This window comes from Meles meles, chromosome 5 (assembly GCF_922984935.1).
Source record: "Meles meles chromosome 5, mMelMel3.1 paternal haplotype, whole genome shotgun sequence".
NCBI lineage: Eukaryota > Metazoa > Chordata > Mammalia > Carnivora > Mustelidae > Meles > Meles meles.
This window is the reverse complement of record NC_060070.1, coordinates 120,184,111-120,208,267: the sequence shown is the minus strand read 5'-3', so window position 1 is coordinate 120,208,267 and position 24,157 is coordinate 120,184,111. Positions and strand designations below refer to the sequence as shown.

At 54.8% G+C, this 24,157-nt stretch overlaps 1 protein-coding gene across 11 annotated transcripts in view; it reads left to right on the top strand.

Moving 5' to 3' along the window:
- Positions 1-24,157, top strand: part of ANKS1A (ankyrin repeat and sterile alpha motif domain containing 1A) — a 176,778-nt gene that overhangs the window by 141,712 nt on the left and 10,909 nt on the right. For all 11 annotated transcript variants that reach the window (XM_046005732.1, XM_046005725.1, XM_046005729.1 and 8 more), the window contains 5 exons: positions 2,311-2,377; positions 7,625-7,731; positions 22,761-22,859; positions 23,561-23,713; positions 23,825-23,932. In XM_046005732.1, the coding sequence (XP_045861688.1) occupies positions 2,311-2,377; positions 7,625-7,731; positions 22,761-22,859; positions 23,561-23,713; positions 23,825-23,932 (534 nt within the window). The remainder of the gene's footprint in view (positions 1-2,310; positions 2,378-7,624; positions 7,732-22,760; positions 22,860-23,560; positions 23,714-23,824; positions 23,933-24,157) is intronic.

Here is a 24,157-nt window from a genome sequence, read left to right as displayed (position 1 = left end):
AGCAAGTGCCCTGTTTCTGGAAGACCTTTAGCAAAATTGGACATGGGGGGTTGGAAATGGGATTATATGACCCCACAGGGGTCTCTTGCCGAGAACTCAAGATTTTGTGCCTGCAAGAACTGTCAGGAGAGAACTAGGATTTATCCTACAGATACACTTGTACACGTGTACAAACACGTCTGTAGAACAGCGTTCGTCATGGCGCTGTTAGGAATACGGAAAGATTGGAAACTATGCACGTGCCTACCAGGGGATGGGTTAAATAAATAACCCCACACTGGATTACACAGCTCATCCATTGTGGGGGGGTGGTGGAGAATGTTCTCATAAACTGTGGAGGATCTCCAAGATGTCTTGTTGAATAGAGAAAGCAAGGTACAGAGCAGCATATATGGGCTGCCTCTCTCAGTAGGGGGCAGGATATCTTTCCATGTTTGCTCACAGGAGACTGCAACTCATCTTGAAGCATACTGGAGGAACTGGTTATACTGGTTCCCTGCAGAGAGGAGAGCTGGACAGGGACAGGGAGATTTTCCTCTGAGTAACCTTTGTACCTTTTGAACCTTGAATCATGGAGATGGAGGACTTGTCACAAAATAGAAGTAAAAGTATATTTTTTTAACTTTAAAAATAAGGAGGTTTTACTCATTGGAGCTCTGAGGGAAACAGAGGGGGAATGGAAAGCAAACGAGCCTCTGACCCGGCATCTGCTGTGAGCACAGACTACTTTAAATCCACACAACAGCCGTTTATAGGAGGCAAGACCCATTCCCCTTTCTGTAGACGTAATACTGAGTCTGGGAAAGGGTGGAAGTACTTGCCTGTCCTCACGGGTGGACCTTGCACCAAACTACCTGTTGAAGGAGGCAGCTCTTGGAAGGGGGCAGGGTGGGGGTGGGGAAAGCCAAAGAAAGGGAAGCAGAAGGTGGTTTCTTCAAGGGGCAGGGCAGACCCACTCTAGTGTTGCCCACTTCGGTGCCGGCCCCTGAGCGGTGGGGCCGGTAAAGCCGAGGTGTACCGCGGCTTGCTCCGTAGGTCAGCTGTGTTGTGTTTCCCTTGGCTTTTGCTGAGCTCAGAAATGGAGTTCATAGTGTATGTTAACAGGCAATCAGGTGATGGCTGGAGCTGGCAGGCACTTCTGTGGAGGGAGAACAGCCTCAGCTCTCGGCTGCGAAGGGAAAGATGTGTTCTTCTGCTGGGTGTCAAATGTGCCATCTTTGTCTGCCAGCTGGAGACTGGCTGGAAAGTTGGTCGTGGTGTTTTTTTTTTGTTTTTTTGTGGGGTTTTTTTGTTTTTTTGATTGTCAGACCCAGCCTCCTTACTTGCACTTAGAGGAAAAAGCATCCAAGCTCTGGAACAAAAGGTTCTCTTTCCTTTTTTTTTTTTTTTTTTGGAAAAAGAGCCATGAATGAGCTCATTATCGCTGCAACCCAAAAGAGGGGGGGAGGAGGAGAGGAAGAGAAGGAGAGAGGGTAGCCTCCTCCTCACTGCCCTGCCCTGCCCCTGCCCAGGTTTCCTGGAGTGGGGGGCTTGGATCTGGCTCAGGGTGACCTAAGCCAGATGGCTAGAACAGGTGGTCCATACAGAGGGCAATGCTGGAGACCTTGGATGCTTCGAGACTGGTTCACTCTGCTGTGATCCAGAGGAAGGATACGTGTCTGTACCTTCAGGGAGCAAAAGACCCTCTGATCAGAGTTGTATGCCTGTTTCACTTTGACTTCTGAGAGGCTCCTGTGTTCAGGTCCTCTGCTTGTCTCAGCTCTCGAAATCGTCCTCAGATCTCAGAGCTGGCAGTCAGGCAATGTCAATTATCTGTTGAATGCTGGAATTTGCCACACACGGCTTTAGGCACTTGGGGTGTCATAGGGAACCAAGTTGGCAAAGTCTCTGCTCTCATGGAATTTAAATTCTGGTGTGAGCAGTGAAATGTGCCAGGTCTGGCCTGCTGGTGCCCCCTGTGCCCCGTCTCTGCTGGGCTGGGGAACTGCCGCAGGGAGTGATACGTAAATGCCATGGAAGGAAGATTCACCAGCCTTTCCAGCAGCTGAGCACAGGTGGTCTCCCACTCGATCTCCTTGGAGCCTGTCTTTCGCCCCCGTTCGGCTGTGGTCACAGAAGGGCTTCTCTTGATCTGAGCAGCAAAGAGTTCTGATCTGTTGCAGGTTGGTGCTGGACCTTGGAATGATCTGGAAGAGACCTGGAGGGCCTCCCCCACCCTCACACCCCCGCCACAGATGCTGATGGTGAGCTGGCAATGTTTAACCGGAGCCTGACAGCCTCTCCTTTTTGTCCCTCTTTCTTCCGTTTCAGATTGAGAAAATTATGAGCTCTATTGGCGAAGGGATTGACTTTTCTCAGGAACAGCAGAAGATCTCAGGTATCGTACCAAGCAGCCATTTTCCCCCCGTGGAACACAGACCTTTGGCTCCTTTCTGGCTCAAGTTTTTTTTCTCTGACCCAGAAGACACATTCGGTGGGCGAGAGAGGTCAGCCTCTGCCTACCCCATGCTGCTGCAGGTCAGAACCTCATGGATCTGTATGGTCCACCGAGCTATTATTTCAGAGTTATGACACTTTTTACATATTGGAGGGGAAATTGCATTTTAGGCCTGCCTGTTAGGAAGGTTTTGTTGTTTGTTGGTTCGTTTGTTTTAAAGTTAATGGTTGTCACTTATCCATAATTATGTGTGTAAATGTAAGCTGTCTCTGATTGGCTTAAATTGGAGTGCACCTCAGCTTGGTCTCTCCAGCTTCCCAGACAGTTCTGGTACTAACCCTTTGTGAGGAATGGGTTCTCGCTTGCTTCCTCCATGCCAGCGGCAGAGCCTTGGAGTGGATCAGTGGGGTCAGACCATTAGCCGGTATCCCCTGGAGGGAGTGGTTTTGCTGCTCCTCCTAACGTCTTTCTCTGCATTTTTCCATTTACTTAGTCATTCATCATTTTTACTCCAGATCTCTGCCGCTCTGGGCTTGCTTTTCTTTTCAAGGCCCTAGGGGTGAGGTCAGCCTCCATTTTCCTTTGTTTGAAGCCAGCAGCTAGAGAGGCCATGTCTGAGTCGTTTTCCTTGGTAATAGATTTGTGGTTGTGTTACTTTTCTCAGATGAGGTCACATTTCTAAAGGTGCCTCCTCACTAGAACAAGTCTCCCACCCCTTCCCCCAAGCATCTGCAGACCCCCTGCCACCAGAACTCCCAGCCTGAGAGCAGCTCAGAGGGACCTGGCCTCTCCCCGTTGTCGTGGAGAAATGCCTCTCTATCCAAAGGGGTGGGGTTCCCAGAGGTTCCATTCAGGATTGGCCTCCTAGCCCAAGGGACACCTCTAGCTCCTCTGGCCCGGTCAGGAAGGCTGATGGGTGGAGACAGGTGTGCACCTCAGGGAGAAAAGGGCTGCCGAGGCCTTGGTGCTTATGGAAAGAGTGTGGGCTCTGGAGGCTCAGCCCTGGGTTCAGATACTGCTTCTGGATACATACAGGTCTTAGGTGAGTCACTTACTTGCCTCTGAGCCCACAGCTCCCTATCTATAAACATCTAAATAATAGAACCTACCACACAGGTTTGTTGGGAATGAGTCCTAGATACAAAAACTTGAGCAAAAGAGGCAAATGGTGGCACTGCTCATCTTTTGTGAAAAACCTAGAGAAGGGGGGGCATCTCCCCTAGCTTGTCTCCCTCCACTGCTTTTCCAGCTGGGTTCCTGGAGCCTCCTCTCCCCAACAGCCTTGCTACCCTGGCTCCCAGCAGAGGGGCCCCAGCCCGCTTTGGTCCATCCCAGTCTGTCTTGGATGATGCTGGGGTCTGCAGAGGTGGCTCTTGTGGCTAAGAGTTTGTGGCTTTGCTTCCACGTGCTGGCTCTACACTCAGGCAGACAATTTCATTCTCTGTTGTGGTGTGTGGGCTTTTAGTGAGAGTCAGGTGTTTGTTGGGAATAGATGTTCAGTACCGAGACAAACACCGCTGCCAGTTTTCAAAGCTGTGCTTTGGGGACAGCCAGGAATGGGATTGATAGTTCAGCTGAAGCTGCTTTCTGCCTCCGTGTACCCCTCTGTGTCTGAGGAGTGCACCTGCTTGAGAGTGTGGGTCAGAGCAGGCCATGACCTCTCCACCTTGATAAATCAAGAGATGTGGCAGTGTCCCTGGAAAACACGTTTCTGGAAGAGCCCTTCTCCTTGGGGGGTGGTGACACGGAGCTCTTTCCTTGCCCTGCGGGTCCCACCCAGCCCTTACCCCCACAAACCCACGTGAGTGGTGAGAGGTGGTCCGGCTACCACCCTGCGTCTCCGGATCCTGTTTTGGCACCACTGCATTGAGCCGTCCTCCATACAGCAGCTTAGGGGAGAGTCCCGGGCAGGCCGGTAAGCACAGCCACCTGGACAGAGGGGGCATCTGCCCATGCTGCAGAGGCCCAGCCCACTGTGTCTGCGCCACTGCCAGGCCAGGAAGCATAGGAGAATAGACTCAGCTCCGCCCGTGAACTCTGGCTTCTGCCCGATGGGGCGGGAGGGGGCTTTCCCCAGGACCTCAGGGAGCATCAGCCTTCACCTTCGACCAGAGCAAAGTTCTCTTTTGTTCTGAATAGTCAGTAGCAGGGTTCAGATTGTCCTTAGGTTTCTGGATCTGGAAGAGGAGGCGTGGGCTCTGGGGTTGCCAGCCCGGGAGGAGGAGGAGCCGGCCAGCCAGCAGGCAGCCATTAACCAAGCCCAGGCTTGCCTGTGTGCCTGGTTTCACAGAGGCCCGTGTCCTGAAGGGCAAGACCCTAGCTGGAACTGGAGAGTCTTATTCTTGTCTTGGGCCTCGGGAACCTGAGCTTCCAGCACTGGAGCCACTTACCTCAATCCCCGACAGACAGGTTTCACAGCTCATTCTACTGTCTGGAGCCCTGACAGAGGGGAAGTCTTCCCACTGGCCCAGGCAGCTCTGGCTGCTTTGAACAAAGGCCTGTCTGTTGAGCAGGTGAAGAGATCACTTGCTTTCTTTTGCTAAAGCCAGCCGTTGTAGTAGCCGTTCACTGCAGGCTCCTCAGGGGCCTGATCTCCCTGCACACAGAGCCCCCTTCTTCACCAGGGCCGTCTACAGTCTGCTGAGCTGTAGGCATCCACCCACATGTTTAGAGGGGGCCATGTGGTCCCTGTACATGTTACATTTTCTGTCTTCACCGCTGTACTTGGGGTTCGGGCCTCTTCCTTGGTGCCCCCCTCCCACGCCCTCCTCCTCTAGATTGTGAGGAGCCTGCTCTGGGCCTGGTGCTTCTCCCCTGGGCTCCGATGGGCCCAGAGAGAAGCCTCTTTACAGGTTGTTGAGTATGCTTGCTCACCTGAGGAATATTAGGTGGAACATCTTTATTTCATCGCCTCTTTCTGTGACGCCCCATGGCTTATCCTCTTGGCAGGGAGGCACAATCTTTCTTACCTGGTGAGTGGGGGCGGGAGCGGTCACTTCACCTGTGGGCTGTGCCCTCTGGGCCGTGTCATTCCTCTGTCCCCTTCTCTGGCTGTCCTGGAAACTATTGGCCCAAACTGTAGGAATGTGCCTTCTCTGTCCCCGATAAGCTGCTTCCAGCCCCTTGAGCAGCAGGTAGAGTCTCCCCGTCTCCGCCTTTCATACGCATGTGTGTCTACTGACATGCGATGCCGGGGAACCTGTCATTTTGCTCTGGTGCTTGTGCTGCTGTGTCGTTCTCCCTGGGCGGTGGCAGCAGCAGCAGCTTCTGCTCCGATGTCCGATCCCTGATGTATTTTCCTGAGCATGGAAGGGAGGAGGGTGGGGAGGGGAGAGGGGGAGGGCCAGACATTATGAGAGCGAGCGAGGGCTGTGGGGCCGGCAGCAGGCAGCGTGGAGCCCAGGAGCCTCCAGACAAAGCACTCTGCTGCGGTTCTGTGAGCGCACGCATCCACCGGGAGCAGGCAGGACCACAGCTGCCCGGCTGGGGGATTACAAGCAGGAATGAATCAGCAACCGGGGACACTTGACTTCGTGGGCACACAAGAGCCCGCCGCCTAGGTTCCCTGGAGCAGACAGCCCCACTCAAGGAAAGAGGACCCAGCGTCTTGGACCGCTGCTGCAGCGTGCATCAGGAGGCCGCCGGGTCCCTGACCACCACCTCTTCTGCAGAGGACAGAGGAGGGGAGCCCAAGACAGTGGGTCGCCGGGGGCTCCTAGATAACCAAGCCAGTTGGCCTTGGACTGCCTTGAAGGGCAGAAAGTGCCGGGAACAACAGAATGACTTTCACCGTGTCAGGAGTTCTCTGGAGGTGATGTTTTCGTAGTTGGTTCTTCTTTTTCCTCCCTTCCTCTTTTTTTTTTTCTTTTCCTCCTTTTATCTGTTCTTGCCCAGGAGAACCAGAGAAATAGGGGGGGTTAGGCACTCAGCTCAGGTCTGCAGGGAGGGCTAAACTCTGTTCTTCCCCACCGTGCCACACACCCCTGTCCGGCGCGAGGAGCAGAGTAGATACATGTTGTCCCTTCCCCGCTGGTCCTCCGAGGAGAACGTCAAGGTCCGGAGACCCTGGGAAGACAGTTGCTGTCTTTATCACTCAGCCGGAGAGAGAACAGCACCGAACGTGAATAGACTTAAGCCGCCGCAGCTCAGCTGACAGAGGACCGCTTCCTTTTCCCCTTTCTTTCATCGGGCTGGGTTTTGTCTTCTCTAGCCAAGAACTGGATCCGCCTGCCTGCTTTCCACCTGAGCAGGCAGGCGAGTCACAGGCACAGCCACTACCACAAGAGGAAAATGAATGCCCAGCCCCAGCGAGAGAGCCCAGCCCGGGAAGGCAGCCGTTCAGCCAGCGCCCTGGCACGGGAGACGCCCCGCTCACCAGCAGCCAGAGTCTAGCTGTGGACTGAGCTCCTGGCCCCGCCGGCCGCGCGGCCCCCAGGAGTGCAATGTCGCTGTCACAGCCGAGCCACACCTGAGCTTGACTCCTGGGCAGCCACCCAGGCTCTGCACCCTCCGCCCCTCTGCCTTGAGCCTCTGAGCACAAAGGGCCAGTGGCCATGGTTTGCTTATTCCGGGACTGCTGGGGGAAAACAAGTAAAAGTCTCTTTTCTCCCCCTGCCGGGTTCTGTGCTGCTTGCGTTGCATGTGCCGGGTCCCTGTGACCAGTCGCCGCCGCTTCCCTCCCGGAGCCCTCGCTGTGTGCCTGTGTCCCTCCGCTGCATGAAGAGGCGTGTGCTCTCTCGACCGGTGTGTGCTGCAAGGTCGCAGGACTTGCCCCTCGCCCGAGGCCCCACGGGGGCTCCAGAAGTTGCATGGATGAGAGGAGCCCCCCAGCCCCTCTAGTGCCCATGGGAACAGACCTCCTGAAACACCTCAGTGCGAACGCTGACGAGGAGCTGCCCCGACCTGTGCGCGGCGATCGTGCATGTGCCACCGTGGCCCCGGAGCCACTCGGACTTGGGGGGTGGGGGGGTGGGGGTGTGTGTGTGTGAGCAGCCCGGGCCATCCTGCCCTTGACCTGCACCTGGAAGAGGAGCTGCAGGTCCTCTGCTCTCTGGTCTCGTACATAGTCTGGCTGCCCTATGGTAATGACTATGATGTGGCAGTGCCATCTGTCTTCCTCTGAGTGCCGCTGCTACCGCCTTAATGGTTTTTCCCTTTTCAAGCGTCTGCCGATTCCTCTCTCGTCAGGTTCACGGACGCTGGAGCAGAGCGTCGGGGAGTGGCTGGAGGCCATTGGGCTGCAGCAGTATGAGAGCAGGTTGCTTCTGAATGGCTTTGACGATGTCCGCTTCCTGGTAAGTGCCCGGAGGCCTCCTGGGGGAGGGCTGCAGCCCCACGGAACTGGGCTGCTCTGCTCTCCTGTGGTCCTGGCTGGAGTGTGAAACGGTACGTAGACCCGCGTGCCAACGAAGCGCCGGGTGCAATGACTTAGACATCCAGGAAGTCTGCCGAGTGTCGTGTGCCTTCTTTCTAAACTCTGCTCCCAGAAACAGTTCTGTCGGGGGAACTGTTTGCAGGACCTTGTCCCGAGAGGCTGGGTCCCTGCCCGCAGACCTTTGCCCCTTGCTGGTCCCCCTCTCAGGCCTCAGACCATGTGTTGTGTGGTGAGGCCTCAAGGCCTTTCGTTCCGGGTCAGACACCAAGAGTTTTGGTGGATGGGACAGCTAGGTTCCCTGTGGTGCCTCCCTGTCCCATCTCTGTTGGATACCAGAAGTTTCCTTTATTCCCCAGAACGCTGCTGTGAAGCAGGTAGTCACTGAAGCAAGGAGCCTTGGCCAGCAGAAAGCCCTCTCCCCTGTACAGCCCTGGCCCAGCATCCGGGGTGGGGAATGTGGCGGTGCAGCCTCAGGGAGTCCTAACCTCAGGCATGGCCCAGAGGAGAGGCTGAAGTGGCAGTCTGAGGGATCGGTTGCTCTTCTGAGGTATCATTTTGTACTGTCTTCTTACACAACGCAAGGTGTCAAAGAAAAAGAAAAATCTAGGTGTTTTTCCTCAGGCTGCCTGTGGAGTCCAGGCCTGGCTGGGACCTGGGGTTGGGATCCAGTGCTCCTTCTGTCCACCCAGAAAGTAGCTCAGGCAGGGTACCCATGAGCCTCCCTCTCCTGGAAGCCCTCCAGGATATGGTAAAGGAAAGGGGTCGGGGTCAGTCAGCCCAGAGCTTCTAGCTCCAGTATGGGTCCCGTGGGTTTCCCACTGATGGGCTTGCATTTGGTGCTTTTTGAATAGCAGCTTGCCCAGGGAGCAAGCCTGGGGCTGCCCGGAGGAACCCTCACTAGGACAGACTCCATCTCCAGGGCAAACAGTAAAGTCTATAGCAAACCACCCTTCCAAAGCCAGTTGAGGGCCAGTTATTTTAAATAGCAGTTTGTTTGTTTGTTTTTAAGTTGAACTAGGTACATTTATGGGGTTTTTTTTGTTATGGTTCTTATAACCTAATGCCTGACTCCCCATGGTCCTGGGGGAAGGGCAGCAAACCCAGGATAGAGGTGGTGGTTCAGCCGGTGAGTTGGGGGAGTTGGCCCCTGGTGCTGAGTGGCGAGGGACCCTCCCTCTCCCAGCACAGCCCCTTCACCAGACCAGCTGTCAGACAGGCAAGGGCAGGGGTAGAGGGAGGCTGTGGACTTCACAGTGTCCCCCTCCCTGTGCTTCAGTATTTTAGAGACTGAGCTCTTAACACCTCACCCCTCCTTCTGCTGACTTTGGAAAGGGTGAGGTTCCCAGTCCTCGAACAACATTTAAAGACTCCTTTAAAACTGCTTGCCTGCCTCTCCCCATGCTAACGCCCAGAAAGTAGCTGGGCGGGCAGCTTGGTGAATCTGGCCCTGAGCCAAACATCCATACAGGATGCAGGGTTCTATTAGAATGTGTCTCTTTTCTTTCTTTCGTGGAAGGACACTCATCAAGGGAGGCTGGGAGCTCAGTCTTTCCAGGAGCCTTCTAGGCCCCTCCTGTTGCCCTAGGTACAAGCTGTTCCCTGTGGCCGCTCTCCCGTTTAGGCTGGGCACTGGCGGGCGGAGTCTATACGGGAAGGAATGCTGGTTACACCTCAGTTGAGCATGTTTCTTCAGATACCTGGAGTGGCCCGAGTACCCATGCAAAGCATCCTGGGTACTTGCATGTAAATTGCCGGATGGACTGTAAGGCTAATTGTTTTAGCAACCGGAAAAAAGGAAAAAACACGCAAGAAGTGGGGCATTTTTATTTAAAAACATTCTCTTGCTGCATATGGTATAATTTCCATCTCGCTAGCTGTGGTATCTGTCTGTGTAGTTGGGTTTTCAGTAGGTTACACATGTTTTTCTTGGTTCTGAAAAGCCTGGGAGACTCTTCTTCAAGATGCGCAAGTGGTTCCCTGGGAGCCAGGCTCTAGTTGTAGCGGGAGCGTATGGACGGGAAGAATGTTTCACAGGCAGGCGGCTGCTAGAGCATGTCCCTGTGACGGGCTCCTACAGCCCCCGTCAGGGTGGAAGGGCCTTCACCATTGTGTGGTCTCATCAGCTATGCCTCAAGCCCTTCCAGATAATCTTGGCCCCAATGCTCTCCAGTGTTGGGGGATTCACCACCTTGCAAAGTAACAGCCGTCGTTCTTTGTGTCACTCAGGCTGAGCCAAAATCTATTTCCTTGTGGTTTCTGTCCCCTGGCCCCAGGTTTACCTTTTGAGCCACAGAGAACACACTTCCTCCCCTTAGGAAATTGGCCACTTTCTGTCATGCCTTCCTGGGTCTTGTCTTGTGTAGGTCCAGCGTCCTCTTACTCTGAGCTGTTCCCCCTATGATGTGGTGACTGAGCTGGACAAGCATTGCACTTTAAACTTTATTCACCTTCCCTTGCCTGTGGACAGAGAGCACCTTTGATCTGGAGGGGTCAGAGGCAAGGCATGGGGGGCTGCTGGGTGTTCCCTTGGCTGATCCGGCCGACACCACTTCCGGGGAGACAGGGCCCAGGAGTTGGGCTCCCGCCTCTCTGGCCGGCCCACCACACTGCCTCACACATCACAGCCGGTTCCGTTTTTCACCCTGAGTCTTGTCCACAGGAAGTGGGCTTGCCTAGGAGAAGGGAGGAAATGCATCTGATCAACACTACAGGAAGGTGGTTGGTGGTCAGCGAGTGCCGGTCTCCCTGTCTGGGGACTGAACCTGACCTCCCTTCCTAGGGTGGCAGTTGAGTCAGCGATGGTGCTCCACATGCCAGAGTGTTAGGTAGACGTTAAAAAAATGTTTTTGAAGAATGTCTGATACAGAGAAACGTTCACCTTGGAGTGTTGAGTGAAGAAATCAAGACATAAAAATCCATGTTTGACATGATCTTAATTTTCAAAAAAGAAAACCTCTCTGCACAAGAGGTTCAAGGGGGTCGGCCAGAAGATTTCAGAGGTTATCTAAGGGGGACTGTAGGTGGCTGACTCTCTGTTTTGGAATGTAGTAGGTGTTCTGCCTTTGCTACCATGAATGAATGCATGTGAAGTCAGAAAAGCAAATAATGCACGTGTCTGAAGGAACCTGATGGTCCAGCTGGGAAAACAGGCACACAAAGCAAAGCAATGAAAACAATAGAGCACTCCAGTGGTACGCGCTGTGGTGAGGCGTGTAGGTGCTGCAGGAGCACAGGGGAGGAGAACCCCGCTTCCTGGGCGCGGACCGCGTGCTGGGCGAGGAGCTGGCTCACGGCCCTGGGTGTATTGTTGGTCGAGTCTTAGCTGGGGCTGTGAGGCCCAGAGGACGGAGTCACTGCCAGTAAGTGGCAGCGCCAAGACACTAGCCCAGATCTGTGCAGCTTTGAACTTCTGGATCGCACGTGCTGTCTAAGGGTTTGCTGGGGCTGTGGGGCCTGGAGGAGGGGCGAGTGTGGGGAGCAGTCTGTGGGGAATAAGGAGGTCGGTATAGTATAGTATAGTATAGTATAGTATAGTGTAGCATAGCCAGGCTGGAGGGGAGGGCTGGGCTCGACTATGAGCAGCCTTGATGGCCACGTTATGAGGGGGCCCTCTGGTTGCAGCCCTCATTAGGCAGAGACCCCCTGGAGTCGGGGTGCACCTTAGATGATGGCACATGGTGGAGAACGGGCACGTGGTGGGGGCTATGCCGAGGGGACAGACAAACAGAACAGGGAAATGAGTCTGGCAGCCACCTCCGGCTGGATCAGAAACAGACCGAGCCGCCGGCCTGTCGCCTCTCACAGCTAGCATCGTCACGGAGGCCTCTTGCTCCTCCTGTCAATTTATTTCTCCACAGGCTTCCGCCACGTGCAGATTGGCTCCTGCTGCTTTCCTGTCTGTTTCGGAGGCGGTGCCAGCTTATTCCCATGTGTTGGGGAGGGATGACAGGTGAAGAGGAGTGAGCCCTAAGAGGGCTCAAAGGCATAGGCTCGGGGAGGATGGCATTCTTTTTTGGCCTCTGTGAAGTTTCCAGCAGGTCCCCAGACCCCAGAACTTCTCTCCGTGCTCTGTCTCCGGATTAGCTTCTCACTCTCCAGCCTGGGAAGCCAACATTCTGTGCACAGGGAGGCCGTGCCCTTGGGTTCTTACCCTGACTTCCCATGCTCCCTCCCTTTGCCTTCTTCCCCTGAGGCTCCACGGGCCCGTGGCACTGCTGTCTAGACGCCTCCTCCCTGCCTCGACTTCTCTATCTGCCCTAGCACCCTCTTCAGCTAACAGAGCACTCTAACTGCTGGCTGCTCCTTCAGAATTTTCTGTGCCCCAATGCGAAGCAGGGCCCGATAGGGAGATTTTCCTCAGCTAGGGGCATTGGAGGGTCCATGGAGCTGGGACCTGGGCTTTGAAAGGAACACTCTCAGACCGTGCGGATCCCGTCTCCTGGGCCGACTCCCAGCTGTGGTCACCTCCTTGGGGGGTCCCAAGGGTGGCTGCACCACCAGATGCTTACTCATCTCTGCTGGACCCTTTCACCTTGGGACAAGGCAGGCTCACTTCGGTCCTCTTTCCAGGCCATGCTCTCTCTTGCTCTCCCTCTTCCTTTCTGTCTGCCAGACCGTGTGGAGTTGTTCAGGGTCGGGTGACAGCAGCTGAAGTCCCACTGTGGTTTCCCCTGGTACTGCTCTGGCCTTCTCCAGTCCCCTTGACAGGGAAAGGAGCTGAGAACTGTCTTCATGTCTGAGATGAACCGAGTTCACTTGAAGATGGAGTTGGACTGTTCCTTGGCTTCTGATTTTGAGCAGCAGCAGGGGTTCTGTGCCAGCGTCTCAAATATCTGAGTGGTCACATACTCTAACCCCCACCAGCACCCACGGGCAGGGTCCAGGGGCCCATGTGTCTCTATCAGACGCACAGACCTCCTCACAAACCAAGTGTCAGTTAAAATTCACGTGTTCACAGGCATCCCTGGAGCCTATCCGTGGACTCCTGGGGCCCATTGAGTCCACACCGCCGACTCTCAGATTAAGTCATTTGCCCGAGGTTGCTCTGCAGGCAGATGCCTGCGCTGGGACTAGAAGCGGGCCTCCTGGGCGCCTCCCACTCTAGTCTCCACACCTCCTTTCCCAGGAATGTGCTATGTCTGGGCCTCAGTGCATCCCCGCAAAGAGGGGCCATGGCATGTGAGCCAGTGAGCGAGGCTGGTGCTACACGGCCTCATTGGCAGGTGCAAGTCTGGGTCAGGCAGATGTTCCATCTACCCGCTGCGTGTTGGGGGGCCCACCGAAGCCTTCTGGCTCTGTGGCTTGCACCACTGCAGGATTCTCAGTGAAGGTCGGGCACTTGCTGAGGCCACGGTGAAGTCAGCTGGAGGGAGAAGGGCTCAGGGGAGAAGTAGAGGTTCTACATAATTGCAAAGAGCACCAGGCTGGGAGTCAGGAGATGTGGGTTTTCCTCCAGCACCCCCATAAGATTTTGTGTCCCCTTGTTTATCCCCTGTCCCATGGCATCTCATTTGATCGCTTACTTTATGGGGACATAAGTTCTGCAGGGGACACACTGTTCCCTGTTGTGACACATAACAGCCACTGAGACAGGCTGTGAGTGCAAGAACGTAAGGCGGTAGGGTGGCACGTTCTCCGCACAGAGCACAGGCAGCGGCCTTTCTCTGCCGGACACACACTGGCTTTGTCCACAGGTCCGTGGTGTAAAGCTTGCTTGGGGTGATCTTGGAACTGAGCCCTTTGATTCCAGTCTGCCTTGGGCCTAGCTAAGTTCCACTGCTGATCTGGAGGGTGGATACAGCTCCTTGACCTCAGAGAAGGCCTGAGAAAGGCAGGTGTTCGGGGGTGATGGGTAGCAGCTGTAGGGAAGGGTGCTGGGCCTGGTGTGGAGAGAATGGTGATGCCAGGAACCTGCTTGGGAGAGCAAGGGTCACAAAGGGGTGTCGTTTCCATAAAACTGGGAGACGAGTCCCGACATTGGTGCTCTTGCACCATCCGTGGGATCCCTTCCAAGATTGACAGGTGGCGAGGGCGTCTGGCTTCAGAAACAGAACTGGTTACATTTGTGCCTCTTCCTCCTCTTCTGTAGAACTGCTTGCATTGGTCACTGTCAAGTTCTGTCTCTCTGGGTGGGGACAGGTCTGGGCTGCAGTGGGGTTGGGGGTTGCCGGGGGTGCAGGGCAGGGCTGAGCTGGGGGAAGGTGTCGTGCCGGAGGCTCTGTGACACAGCCCCAGGGCAGGAGCAGGTTGGCTAGGCCGGAAGGCAGCAAATGCAGAGACACAAGAGCACTTGCTGAGCTCTGGTTCCTGCCAGCAGCAGGTCAGCGCTCAGCGCCACAGGATTCCTTATTTAACCTGTGAAGCGGAGGAGCTTTTTATAAGGTTCTAAGTTTGTAAGAACCTTGAACAACAAAGTCGGAATTTGAACTCAGTTCTTATTTGAACACGTTCTTCCCTTGCACACCGCACTGCCTTGTGTGTGGCGGCAGCGCGCAGAAAGCCCTCAGCGCCGAGGTGAGAGAACTCATGTGTGCTTCAGGGAGTGAGGCTTCTGTCTTCTATCATCATTAACATTTGGGGCCACAGCGTGAGCCGCAGAGCCCTGCCCCTCCTAACCCACTCTCTGTGCCCTCTCCCAGACGTCCTGCTCCCCCAGCGGTGGAGGAAGCCACCGTATCCACTGGCAGGTTAAGTCGTGGGGTGCCCTGGACCCAGTGCGGGCAGTTGCTGTAGCGAGTCCTGACAGACAACTGAATATCACCGGCATAGGTGTTTGTGCAATACAGGAAAATGTGGGGGTGGGGGTGGATAAAAGCAGTTAAAAGAACAACATGTATACTATGAGCCCAATTTTGCTAAAAGTTTTTTTTTTTTTTTTAAAGATTTTATTTATTTATTTGACAGAGAGAGAGATCACAAGTAGGCAGAGAGGCAGGCAGAGAGAGAGGAGGAAGCAGGCTCCCTGCGGAGCAGAGAGCCCGATGCGGGGCTCGATCCCAGAACCCTGAGATCATGACCTGAGCCGAAGGCAGCGGCTTAATCCACTGAGCCACCCAGGCGCCCCTTGCTAAAAGTTTTTAAATAAAAGCTTAGAAAAATACGCCAAAGTGATAGAACTAATTGCAGTCCTACCTTTTAAAAAATATTCTCGTAGAAAAGAATACCAGAATGGTACCCCCTTTTTTTTTTCCATGAGGTGATAGATCTTGCGGGTTTGCTTTTACTTTTTTCTTTGTGCTTTATTTCTTTTTAAAATGCTCTATAGTAAATTTGTATAACGTCTCTACTTAAGAAAATAAATTGTTTTTGATTCAGGAAAGACAGGCAAGGCCCCGTGGAAACCGACAACATTCCTGAAGGGACTGCAGAGTAAATAGCCCATGAGGTGTCTGGGGCCTGGGGGGCTGAGTCCAGGCCTCCACATACACGGATCCGGCGGGGGGTGTAGGCTGGACTTGCCCTGGATCTGACCAGAGGGGGACGTACGTGCAGGCTTCTCACCAACTGAGCCCCTCATTTGTTACCAAGCTGTGGCAGCTCCCCTCCTAGGAAGTGGGCCCGCAGATCCATGCCCGGAGGGGCGTGTGAGTGTCCCACTGGGTGCCCTCGGGCTGCCCCTTCCCTCAGTGCCCCCCTGCCCAGTGCAGGGTGGCCTCAGGAGCATCCCTCCCCACAGAGCTGGGTTGGAGAGGAGAGGGACATTAGTGCCAGGCTTTCCCCAGAGGCGAAATGTGGCCACGACCGCAGCCCTGTCTCTCACTCTGTCCCCCAAGAGAGGTTTGAGTCTCTGCTTTTTCATGACCGATGGCAGGAGAAATGACCAAATGAACGAGGAGAGAGCGGCCACGGTGAATCAGAAATGAGGCGGGAGGGGCAGGCCAGTCCAGTGCTATTCTGCCAGGAGACACTGTTCCATCAGACAGTGTCCGCCTCCGTTTGAGTGGGGGCCCGATCCCGGGGGGGCCAACATCTGGTCACGGATAGGCCTGGAGGTGGAGTGCCCAGATGTGTTGTCTGCAAGCCTGCCTTTTTCTCATTCTCCTGTATTGCTCGCACACCTTTGCTGGGGACATTTAACTATCTCTCAGGACTAGCTACGGTGACTGCCCGCACTAGGGTCCAGGGCACCCAGTGACTTAACCCGCCAGCAGACACCGTAGCTTCCTCCACCACAAGCAGGCTTTTGTGGTTCCTAGGGCACGTACCTGGCCCCAGTGCTGGGCCATCCTGGGCCCAGTCCCCTGGGGCGCAGGTGGCTACACACAGGACAGGGCCCTGTTCTGAGCCAGAAGTGCCTTTCTGAGGCTGTGGTTGTACTAACACCCGTGCATCCTCGCAGGTGGGCCAGGAGAGAGAGGGCAACCAGACCTGGGTGGTCCGGGGTGGGAGGGGCCCGCCCAGGGGGAGCAGGAAGGACCTCTGGGAGAGGGGGCAGAGAGTGAGGAGGGGCAGGGGTCTGTGGCTCACCATGGCCACAGCAGTCTGGGCTTCCCCGCAGGCCACCTGTGGGCCTTATCCTGCTCTGGACCGCTCCCACAAGGGCTGAGTTTGAGCGGGGTGGCGAGTTTGCAATATTTTCTCTTCAGGGACTTGACCCACTGCACGGACTACTGGGTCCTGGATTCCCGGAGGTAGGAGCAGGACCTGCCATGCCCGGGAGAGGCTGACTGATCTCACAGTCTGCCGTGGAATCGGGGACCTAGCAGAGCTGGCGCCAGGACTGTGCCCAGCACCTGCACACTGAGGACGCGTCTCACTGATGGGCCCAGCCTAGAGCCCTGGCCTCGCACCTGGCGAGGCTTGCTGCGGTCGCCCCTTTTCTTGCCCTGAGTGCTTCCCTGTGCACAGGAGGTGGGCAGATTGCCACACTTTCATGGCGGGCAGGGGCTGGGGCTGCTGTCGATTGTGGATGATCAGGCCTGGAGTCAGCTTCCCAGCCCCAGTCCGGGCTACCAGACCCGAGCTCGGCTTGCACCTCCCCATGCTCGGACCCTTTGCCAAAGGACTGCTGAGACCCACATGCCTGGAAACAAGTCAGGACTGTAGGGTGACATTCAGATGACTGTGCCCTTTCTGCTTTGGTTCTTCTCTGGGCCGGGGAAGAGGCAGCTCTGTGAACCGAATAGAGCAGAGACAGCGCTGTGTGACCTCAGTTAGTCCCTCACTGAACCTCTGCTTCCTCGTGACTAAACAGGACAGCTTCCTTCTGTCCTGGGCAGGACCGGCTGAGTCCCTGGCACAGCCCCCAAGCCCAGGCCCACCTGCCTACTCCCACCTCCTGGAACTTCGCCCTGCTCCCAAGGAGTGTGGCTTCTGTCCCATGCTATTCCTCAGCTGGGGAGCTCTTGACCCACTTCTCTGCTCTCTTCCCATCTCCACGTGAAACTCCCTGCGGATCCTGCCACCGCCCACCCCCAAGCCCCAAACATCCTTGGGGCTCCCCTTCCCCACCCCAGCACGTCCCCACCTCTCCCCACACCTTGTCCTTATCTCTCTCAGAGGACTCCAAAAGACCACAGTCGTGAAGTCAGCAGCATTGGTTTTGGCTTTTCCGACTTTTCTTTTTATGGGGCCCCCTCCGACCATCAGTTTCCCTGGTCACCCAGCAGATTGGTGTTGCACGCGGACAACAGGCTGGGCATTGCCCTAGACTCAGGTGGCAAAGCTGTGAGTGAGACAGGCAGGCGGGCGTCTATCCTGTAACAGCCTTAGGGCCCTCAGCAAGCAGCTCAGCCGGCTTTCCTTTTGCCTGAGAAGGGCCCATACCAATGTGCCACATTCCCACATGTTCCTTCTTAGGCCTTTTCCACCATTTGTTGAATGAAGACATGCCCAGCAGTCAAATTTCCAGCAAAATATTGACAAGTGAGGTACATCTCAAGATGCAGAAGGATCTTTCCTTCTACTAAAATCACAGGGTCAGGAAGACTCTGAAGATAATCAGAGCCCTGGAGGGCCAGGGAAAGCTGGGGAGAAAGAGCCATGGGGCCTGCAACAGCCGTTCCCTCTGCCTCTGCTGGACTCTCCCCTGCACTTGTGGGGGCAGGTCCTGCTGTCCGTGCTCCGTCCTTCCCACGGCCCTTGGCTACAGGCCTCCCTCTTCCCCACTGTCCATATATCCACTGAACGGGACCCAGATTCTGGCCCTTGGAAACCCCACTCGGCACTGATAAGCCACTGCTCGAGGTACCACATTCTGCACCCATGGGTGAGGCCCAATGGCAGATACTGGCAGGAAGGGGAAACCGTGCCTATGGAAATTAAAACTAATTACAGCTGCTACAACAGGCACGGCTTCTCGGTTATGCCTTCTTGAGGAAGGATGCCCAGGAATGATGGTGTGTGATAGTGCAAGCCAGTCCCCTGAGCAGGTTCATGCTGTCCTGCCCTGAGCTCCGAAGGCCGACCTCAGCCTGCTCCAGGCCCCTTGGTGCTGAGAGCCCTGGGCCCAGTGCTTGGGCTTTGTATGCCGAGGCCTGGGCTATATCCGGACCCTGCTTCTCCCTCACTGTGAGGCCTCGGCAAGCCCTGCCCTCCTCAACTCTTAGCACCTCCAGGGGCGCATGAGGTGCTAGGAGTTGGGATTCTGTACCAGTAAAAAGGAAATGCTGCCCTGCCCCCGAGGTGGAGAGCAGGTAGTGGAAGGAAGGTTCCGCGGTAGGGATATTAGTCCCAGAGCCGGAGTGCGCCCCAGCACTGGGACGGATTCCCAGCCCTGGTCTCAGGCTGTAGCTTCCACACTTGGCTTTGTCTATAGCAGACTCCCAGCTAAGTAAGTAGAGAGAGCCTGGAGCATGAGATAAGAGTTCTAACTGTCCCTTTGTCACTCACAAGCTCTGTGACCTTGGATAAGTCACTTCTACTCTGAGAGCCTGTTTCTTTGTATAATCAGGCAGTTCCTATCTCAAGAGAGTTTTTTCCAAGGGATGAATGCACAGTGCCAGGATGTGGTCAGGACCCATATCACCAGCACTTTTGCCTGTCACCTCCCCCACAAAGGGAACTCTTGTTACCCATAGTGACCCTGAGGACCACTTGCTGTGCTCTTTTCCTGGATGTCTAGAGAGCAGGACCTGGCCCAAGAAGGCAGGATCCTGGCACCACCACTGGCCATGAAGCCTGAGGCCTGGCCTGCAAAGTGAGGCACAGGGTCAGCGCCCTCCAGGTGCTTGTGAGCACGGGCTGACAGGACAGCGGGGGCTGAAGCAGAACCTGGGACAGGGATGCCCTGATGCTCTGTCCTCCTGTCCTCCCTTCCTCAGTATCTGAACCCAACCGGCTGAGTGTTGACTACTTATGTGTTTCAGATTTCTCTTACAGACACTTTTTTTTTTTTAATCTAAGGAAAGTTCTAGTCACTGAAATGCTTAGGCCAAAGAGCTGTTCTATTTTCTTAGCTCTGGGACAGAAGTAGCCCTTGGTATAAACATCGGTGTGGTAGAAGGTAAAGTAAAAGGTCTCTCTTCCCCCATTGCCCTCCTCATGAAGATGGTTCTAAAAGGCAGCAATCCCATTCTCCCTTTAGTAAAGAGGGTGTGGAAACTTCCAGAATGTTTCTCCCCTTTGAGGGTTTGGAGCACCTTATAGTCCCCACACAAGCTGATCCAAGAGGACGATGTGGCACATGCAGGAAGTCAGGAGACCCTGCCTGCTCCCAGGACATGCTCTGGCGGCTCCCTGCTTTGATTTTCCATCACATCCTTTGGTTTTCCTTGGTTTCCCTCCACCTCTGTCTCCTCACAGCCGCATACACCACGCCATCACTCCTCTGCCTAACTGGGGAATGAAGGCCCACTCTCCAGCTGGATCTGGGCTTCCTGGTTGTCAGCTCTCAGTTCAGCATTAATGTTGCCCAAAAAGCTTGCAAAGGGTCGGGAGTTAATGTTGGGGCTACAGTAGGACTTCAGAAACTCGCCAGGGTGCGCTGTTCTGTTCAGTGCAGGTCCCACTCGTGCCCTCATCCTCGGGCAGGGTGTCTGTGCAGGTGGCCGCCCTTGCTGCCTTTCCTATCCGCATATCCTACATTTGGGCTCATGGGACTGCAGAAACTCCAGGTGATGACTCTGGGTTCGGGGTGACCTAGGAGCTGGCCTCAGACCTGGAGGTGTACCCTTGGCGCAGGGGGCCTTCTACAGCTTGAGCAGAGAGAGCTGCCACCCTGGCGCTCTCTGCCTGGGCTCCCTGGAGCTTACGGCTTAGGAGGCATCCTCTGTGGGGAAAGGTTTGGTCACCACGTACAGGCCCTGGGGAGGCTACTATGCTAGCGTTGACTGCAGCTTGGGTACAAAGGTGAGGCCACCAGTGATGGTCTGCATGAGGTGGCACGAGTTACTCAACTTCTCCATCTGTAAAGTGGGAATAAGGAATACCCACCTCAGTAGAATAGAAAGTACAGAAAGAGTCCCAGAAAAACAGGAATTTAGGACACATCAGAGGTCATCTCAGATTGGTAGGGGAGAGAGAGCTCATTCGAGAAATGGATAACTTGCCACCTAGAAAAAAAATTAACTGGATCCTAGCCCTTAAACCGTACATTTAAAAAAAAAAGTTCCAGAGAAAAGATTTAATTGTAAAAAAAAAAAAGAAACTAAAATTATAGCAGGAGAATATGCAAGAATTGTTTTTAAAAATCTTGGCGAGGGGAGGTCTTTCTAAGCCTGACAGAACTGAGGGAAACTCTACAAGGTACAGACCAGTACATTTCTGTATGGAACAAAGCCAACAGGAAAGTCAAAAGAGAAATAACCTGGAAGAAACAATTGTCTAACTCTGTTGACAGATAAAAGGTGTTCATTTCCTTACTTTATAAAGAATTTCTCCATATGGAACACAGAAAAGATCAGCATCTGCGTAAACACACAGTCTGGAATGGGGTCATTCCTGGAAAAGGAGCTACGATGCTCCCGGCGCCTATGGCCCGAGAGTGTACCGACAAGAGCACCGGGCTGGATTCTGGCTCCATGCTTACATTTGAGGGCCCCCTTCCAGGTTATTCCTGTTGTCTGGGCCTCGGCTACCTGAGCTGTGAAGTAGGGGTAACTGTAAGTCCCTTTTATTAGGCAGGTTAGTGAGTATCAAGCCTGTGGAATGGGGCTGTAATTGCTGTGTAAATACTTGACCCATAAAACCTGAAAAGATGCGGGAGGGGCCGTATGGGTGGGATGCTCTTATGATAAGAAATGTGGTGATAAGCCATTTTCCTGCCCTGTTGCTGACCATGCGAGGAATCTAGCACTCATATCACTGATGGGAGAATAAGTTTGTGTTAGACTCCTGAACGCACATACCCTCTGACAGAGCAGTCTTTCTTCAATAACCATCCTAGAGATGACACACAGATGAGGTATTCGTGCGGTACTGTGTGCAGAGCTGAAACAGGAAATAGTCTTCCTTCAGTGAAGAACTGGTTAAATAATTTGTCAGATGTCCCTAACCTGGATGATCAAGCAGCTTTGACGAAAAGAGGCGGGTCTACCTGTACAGATGGTGGGGCAGTCTCCCGGATACGGGCATGCCTCATTTTACTGCATTTCCCTTTTGCACTTGGAAGAAACTCTATTTTTTGCAAAGTGATGGTCTCTGGTAACCCTGCGTGGATCGGGTCTGTCAGGGCCATTTCCCCAGCACTGTTTGCTCATTTAATGTCTCTGTGTCATATTTTGGTGATTCTTGCAATAGTTCAAATTTCTTCATTATTACATACTTTGTTAAGATTTTATTTATTTGAGAGAGACTGAAAGTGAGCCCAGTGCGGGGCTCGATCCCAGGACCCCAGGATTATGACAGGAGCTGAAGGCAGATGCTTAACAACCGAGTCACCCAGGCACCTCTCATTATTACATTTTTTATGGTGATCTGAGATCAATGATTATAACTCATTGAAAGCTCAGATGGTGCATTTTTAGTAGTATTTGGTAATTAAGGTATGTATTTTTTTTAAGACATATACCGCAGTCTGTTAATGCTATTGCACCCTTAACAGACTGCGGTATTGTGTACACATAACTTTGAGAAGCCCTAAGAAAGCAAAAAATTCATTTGACTCATATTTTATAGCAATATACCCTTTATTGCTGTGGTCTGCAACTGAACTCGGAATATCTCTGAGATATGTCTGTGTATTAAGTCCTAAGAATAGGTGTCAAACATGTGCAAGAATTCTGTTTGTGGGGACAGGAAGCTGGCTCAGGAGGGACAGCTGGGAAGGCAGTAAGTTGCCTCTGGGGACACGCTGTGGCTGAAAGCAGGGCAGAACCTCCAAGTTCTCATGGATCATAGTCTGATAAAACCTACCTGGAGACACTTCTGTGAGGAATAAAACATCATAGAGGTTGGGGGGCAAGGAGCAGCCAGATCTGAGCACCATCGCCCGACGTGCAGCCTTGGCACAGTCCTGACCGGTATACTTCTTTTTTCTCACCTATAAAACGGGAGTGAAGACAGACCGTCCCCTGGTTGTGAGCGTGAAATGGGGTGGTCGGAGTCAAATCCCTGGGGCGCTGTCAGCAGGCCGGCCTGCCCCCCACCCATCACATTCAGTGGCCCTGCTTTGGGACTCCTCTCCTCCCTGGGATGAGTCTAGTTCCTCGGCGGATCACCTAACGCGGCTGCTTTGGTGTTTGAGTCAGGAAAGCCTCCTCTGTGAGGAGGCTTGGAGAGTCCCCGTGCTTCATCTCTGAGGCTGTGGACCTGCGCCCCAGAGGAGCGGATGCACCTGGGGCTGGCACCCTGCGTGCCCCGGCCCTGTCCGCTCTGAGCCCCAGTGCTGGCCAGCTCACCTGGGAGCCGCTCAGGAGTGGGCTGTCTGGGCAGATTTGTCCGTAGGGAGCCCAGGCTCTCTGTACCCCTCGGTGCCTAGCGTAGAGGAGAAGAATTTGGTGAGGGGCCATGAGAGGCTTCCACCGGCCCCCAGTTCAGGAGGGTGCTCACGTCAGTCTCTCTTGCTTTCAGGGGTCTAACGTGATGGAAGAGCAAGACCTGCGGGAGATCGGCATCAGTGACCCACAGCACCGGCGGAAGCTGCTCCAGGCGGCGCGGTCCCTGCCCAAGGTAACCACTGATGGCTCTGCAGCCTCGGCTAAAGCCAGGGCCCTCTCCCAACCCCACCTGGACTCAGAACAGGGAAGGAGCCTGGCTCCGGGGCATGTGGATCACTGTAAGGGGTCTGCCCCGCATCCTGGGGGACCCAGCAGGCAGCACAGAGGTCTACTGTCTTGCCATGTCCTGAGGCCCCAACGAGTCAGCAGAGACTAGGGACTGCTGAGGACCCAGTCTGGGCTCCAGAGGGAGGCTCTAGGCCTCTGCCCAGCCCAGGAGCTGGTACCTACAGGCTTGACCTGTCGCCTGGGGAACCAGGGGCTGGTAGCCCCAGCCCCTCCCCTTGACTCTGCTGGCCCTGGGAAGTCCTTGTACTCTTGTTTGTTCCACTCACCCCAGAACTCAGGAAGCACAAACAAGTCCCGACTGTGAGGCCAATGCCCACTTCACAGGAACACAACATATTGTCCCACCAGGTCCATGATCTTGTCAGAGCTCAGTGGGAGCCCCTCTGTGAACCTTCCCTCCCACCTAGCAGTACCCACTGGGTCTGTCTGCCTCAGGCCTGGAGGGCTGCGGTGGCCCCACCTCACAGGTGGGGATGCTGAGACTGGGCAGCAGCAGAAAGGGCTGTGTGAAGGGAGGGAGCCTGGTCTCCTGGCTGTAGCCCCAGGAGGGCTGAGCTGTCAGTCCTGCCCCTTCTCGCCCTGCAGGTGAAAGCTCTGGGCTGTGACGGCAGCAGCCCCCCATCAGTACCCTCCTGGCTGGACTCCCTGGGGCTGCAGGACTACGTGCATTCCTTCCTGTCCAGTGGCTACAGCTCTATTGACACTGTGAAGAACCTCTGGGAACTGGAGCTTGTCAACGTGAGTGCAGCCTGTGCTCAGGCCTGGCCTGGCCCCCAGGGTGTGGTCCGGGGCGGGTGGGGGGCTATGGGCACAGGCACAACCTGATCACTGTCCCCCGCCCCTGTCCAGGTGCTGAAGGTCCATCTCCTCGGCCACCGCAAGCGCATCATCGCCTCCCTGGCAGACAGACCGTACGAGGAGCCGCCTCAGAAGCCCCCGCGGTTTTCCCAGCTGAGAGTGAGTGGGGCAGGGATGGAAAGGGCTCAGTGTGTTCTTCGTGTGGCCGGAAATTAGAGACTGCTTGAGGCATTCTTTGGAAAGAGCATGACCTCCGTAGGAGAGGTGGGAGCGATCTGTCCCCCTCTTGTCCCCTCTTGTCGTCGGGGCCATTGTGCCCCCAGGGCACGGAGAGTGCGAGGAGCACCGAGCAGGAGTTGTTTGGGCCGGTTATGTATCGATTAT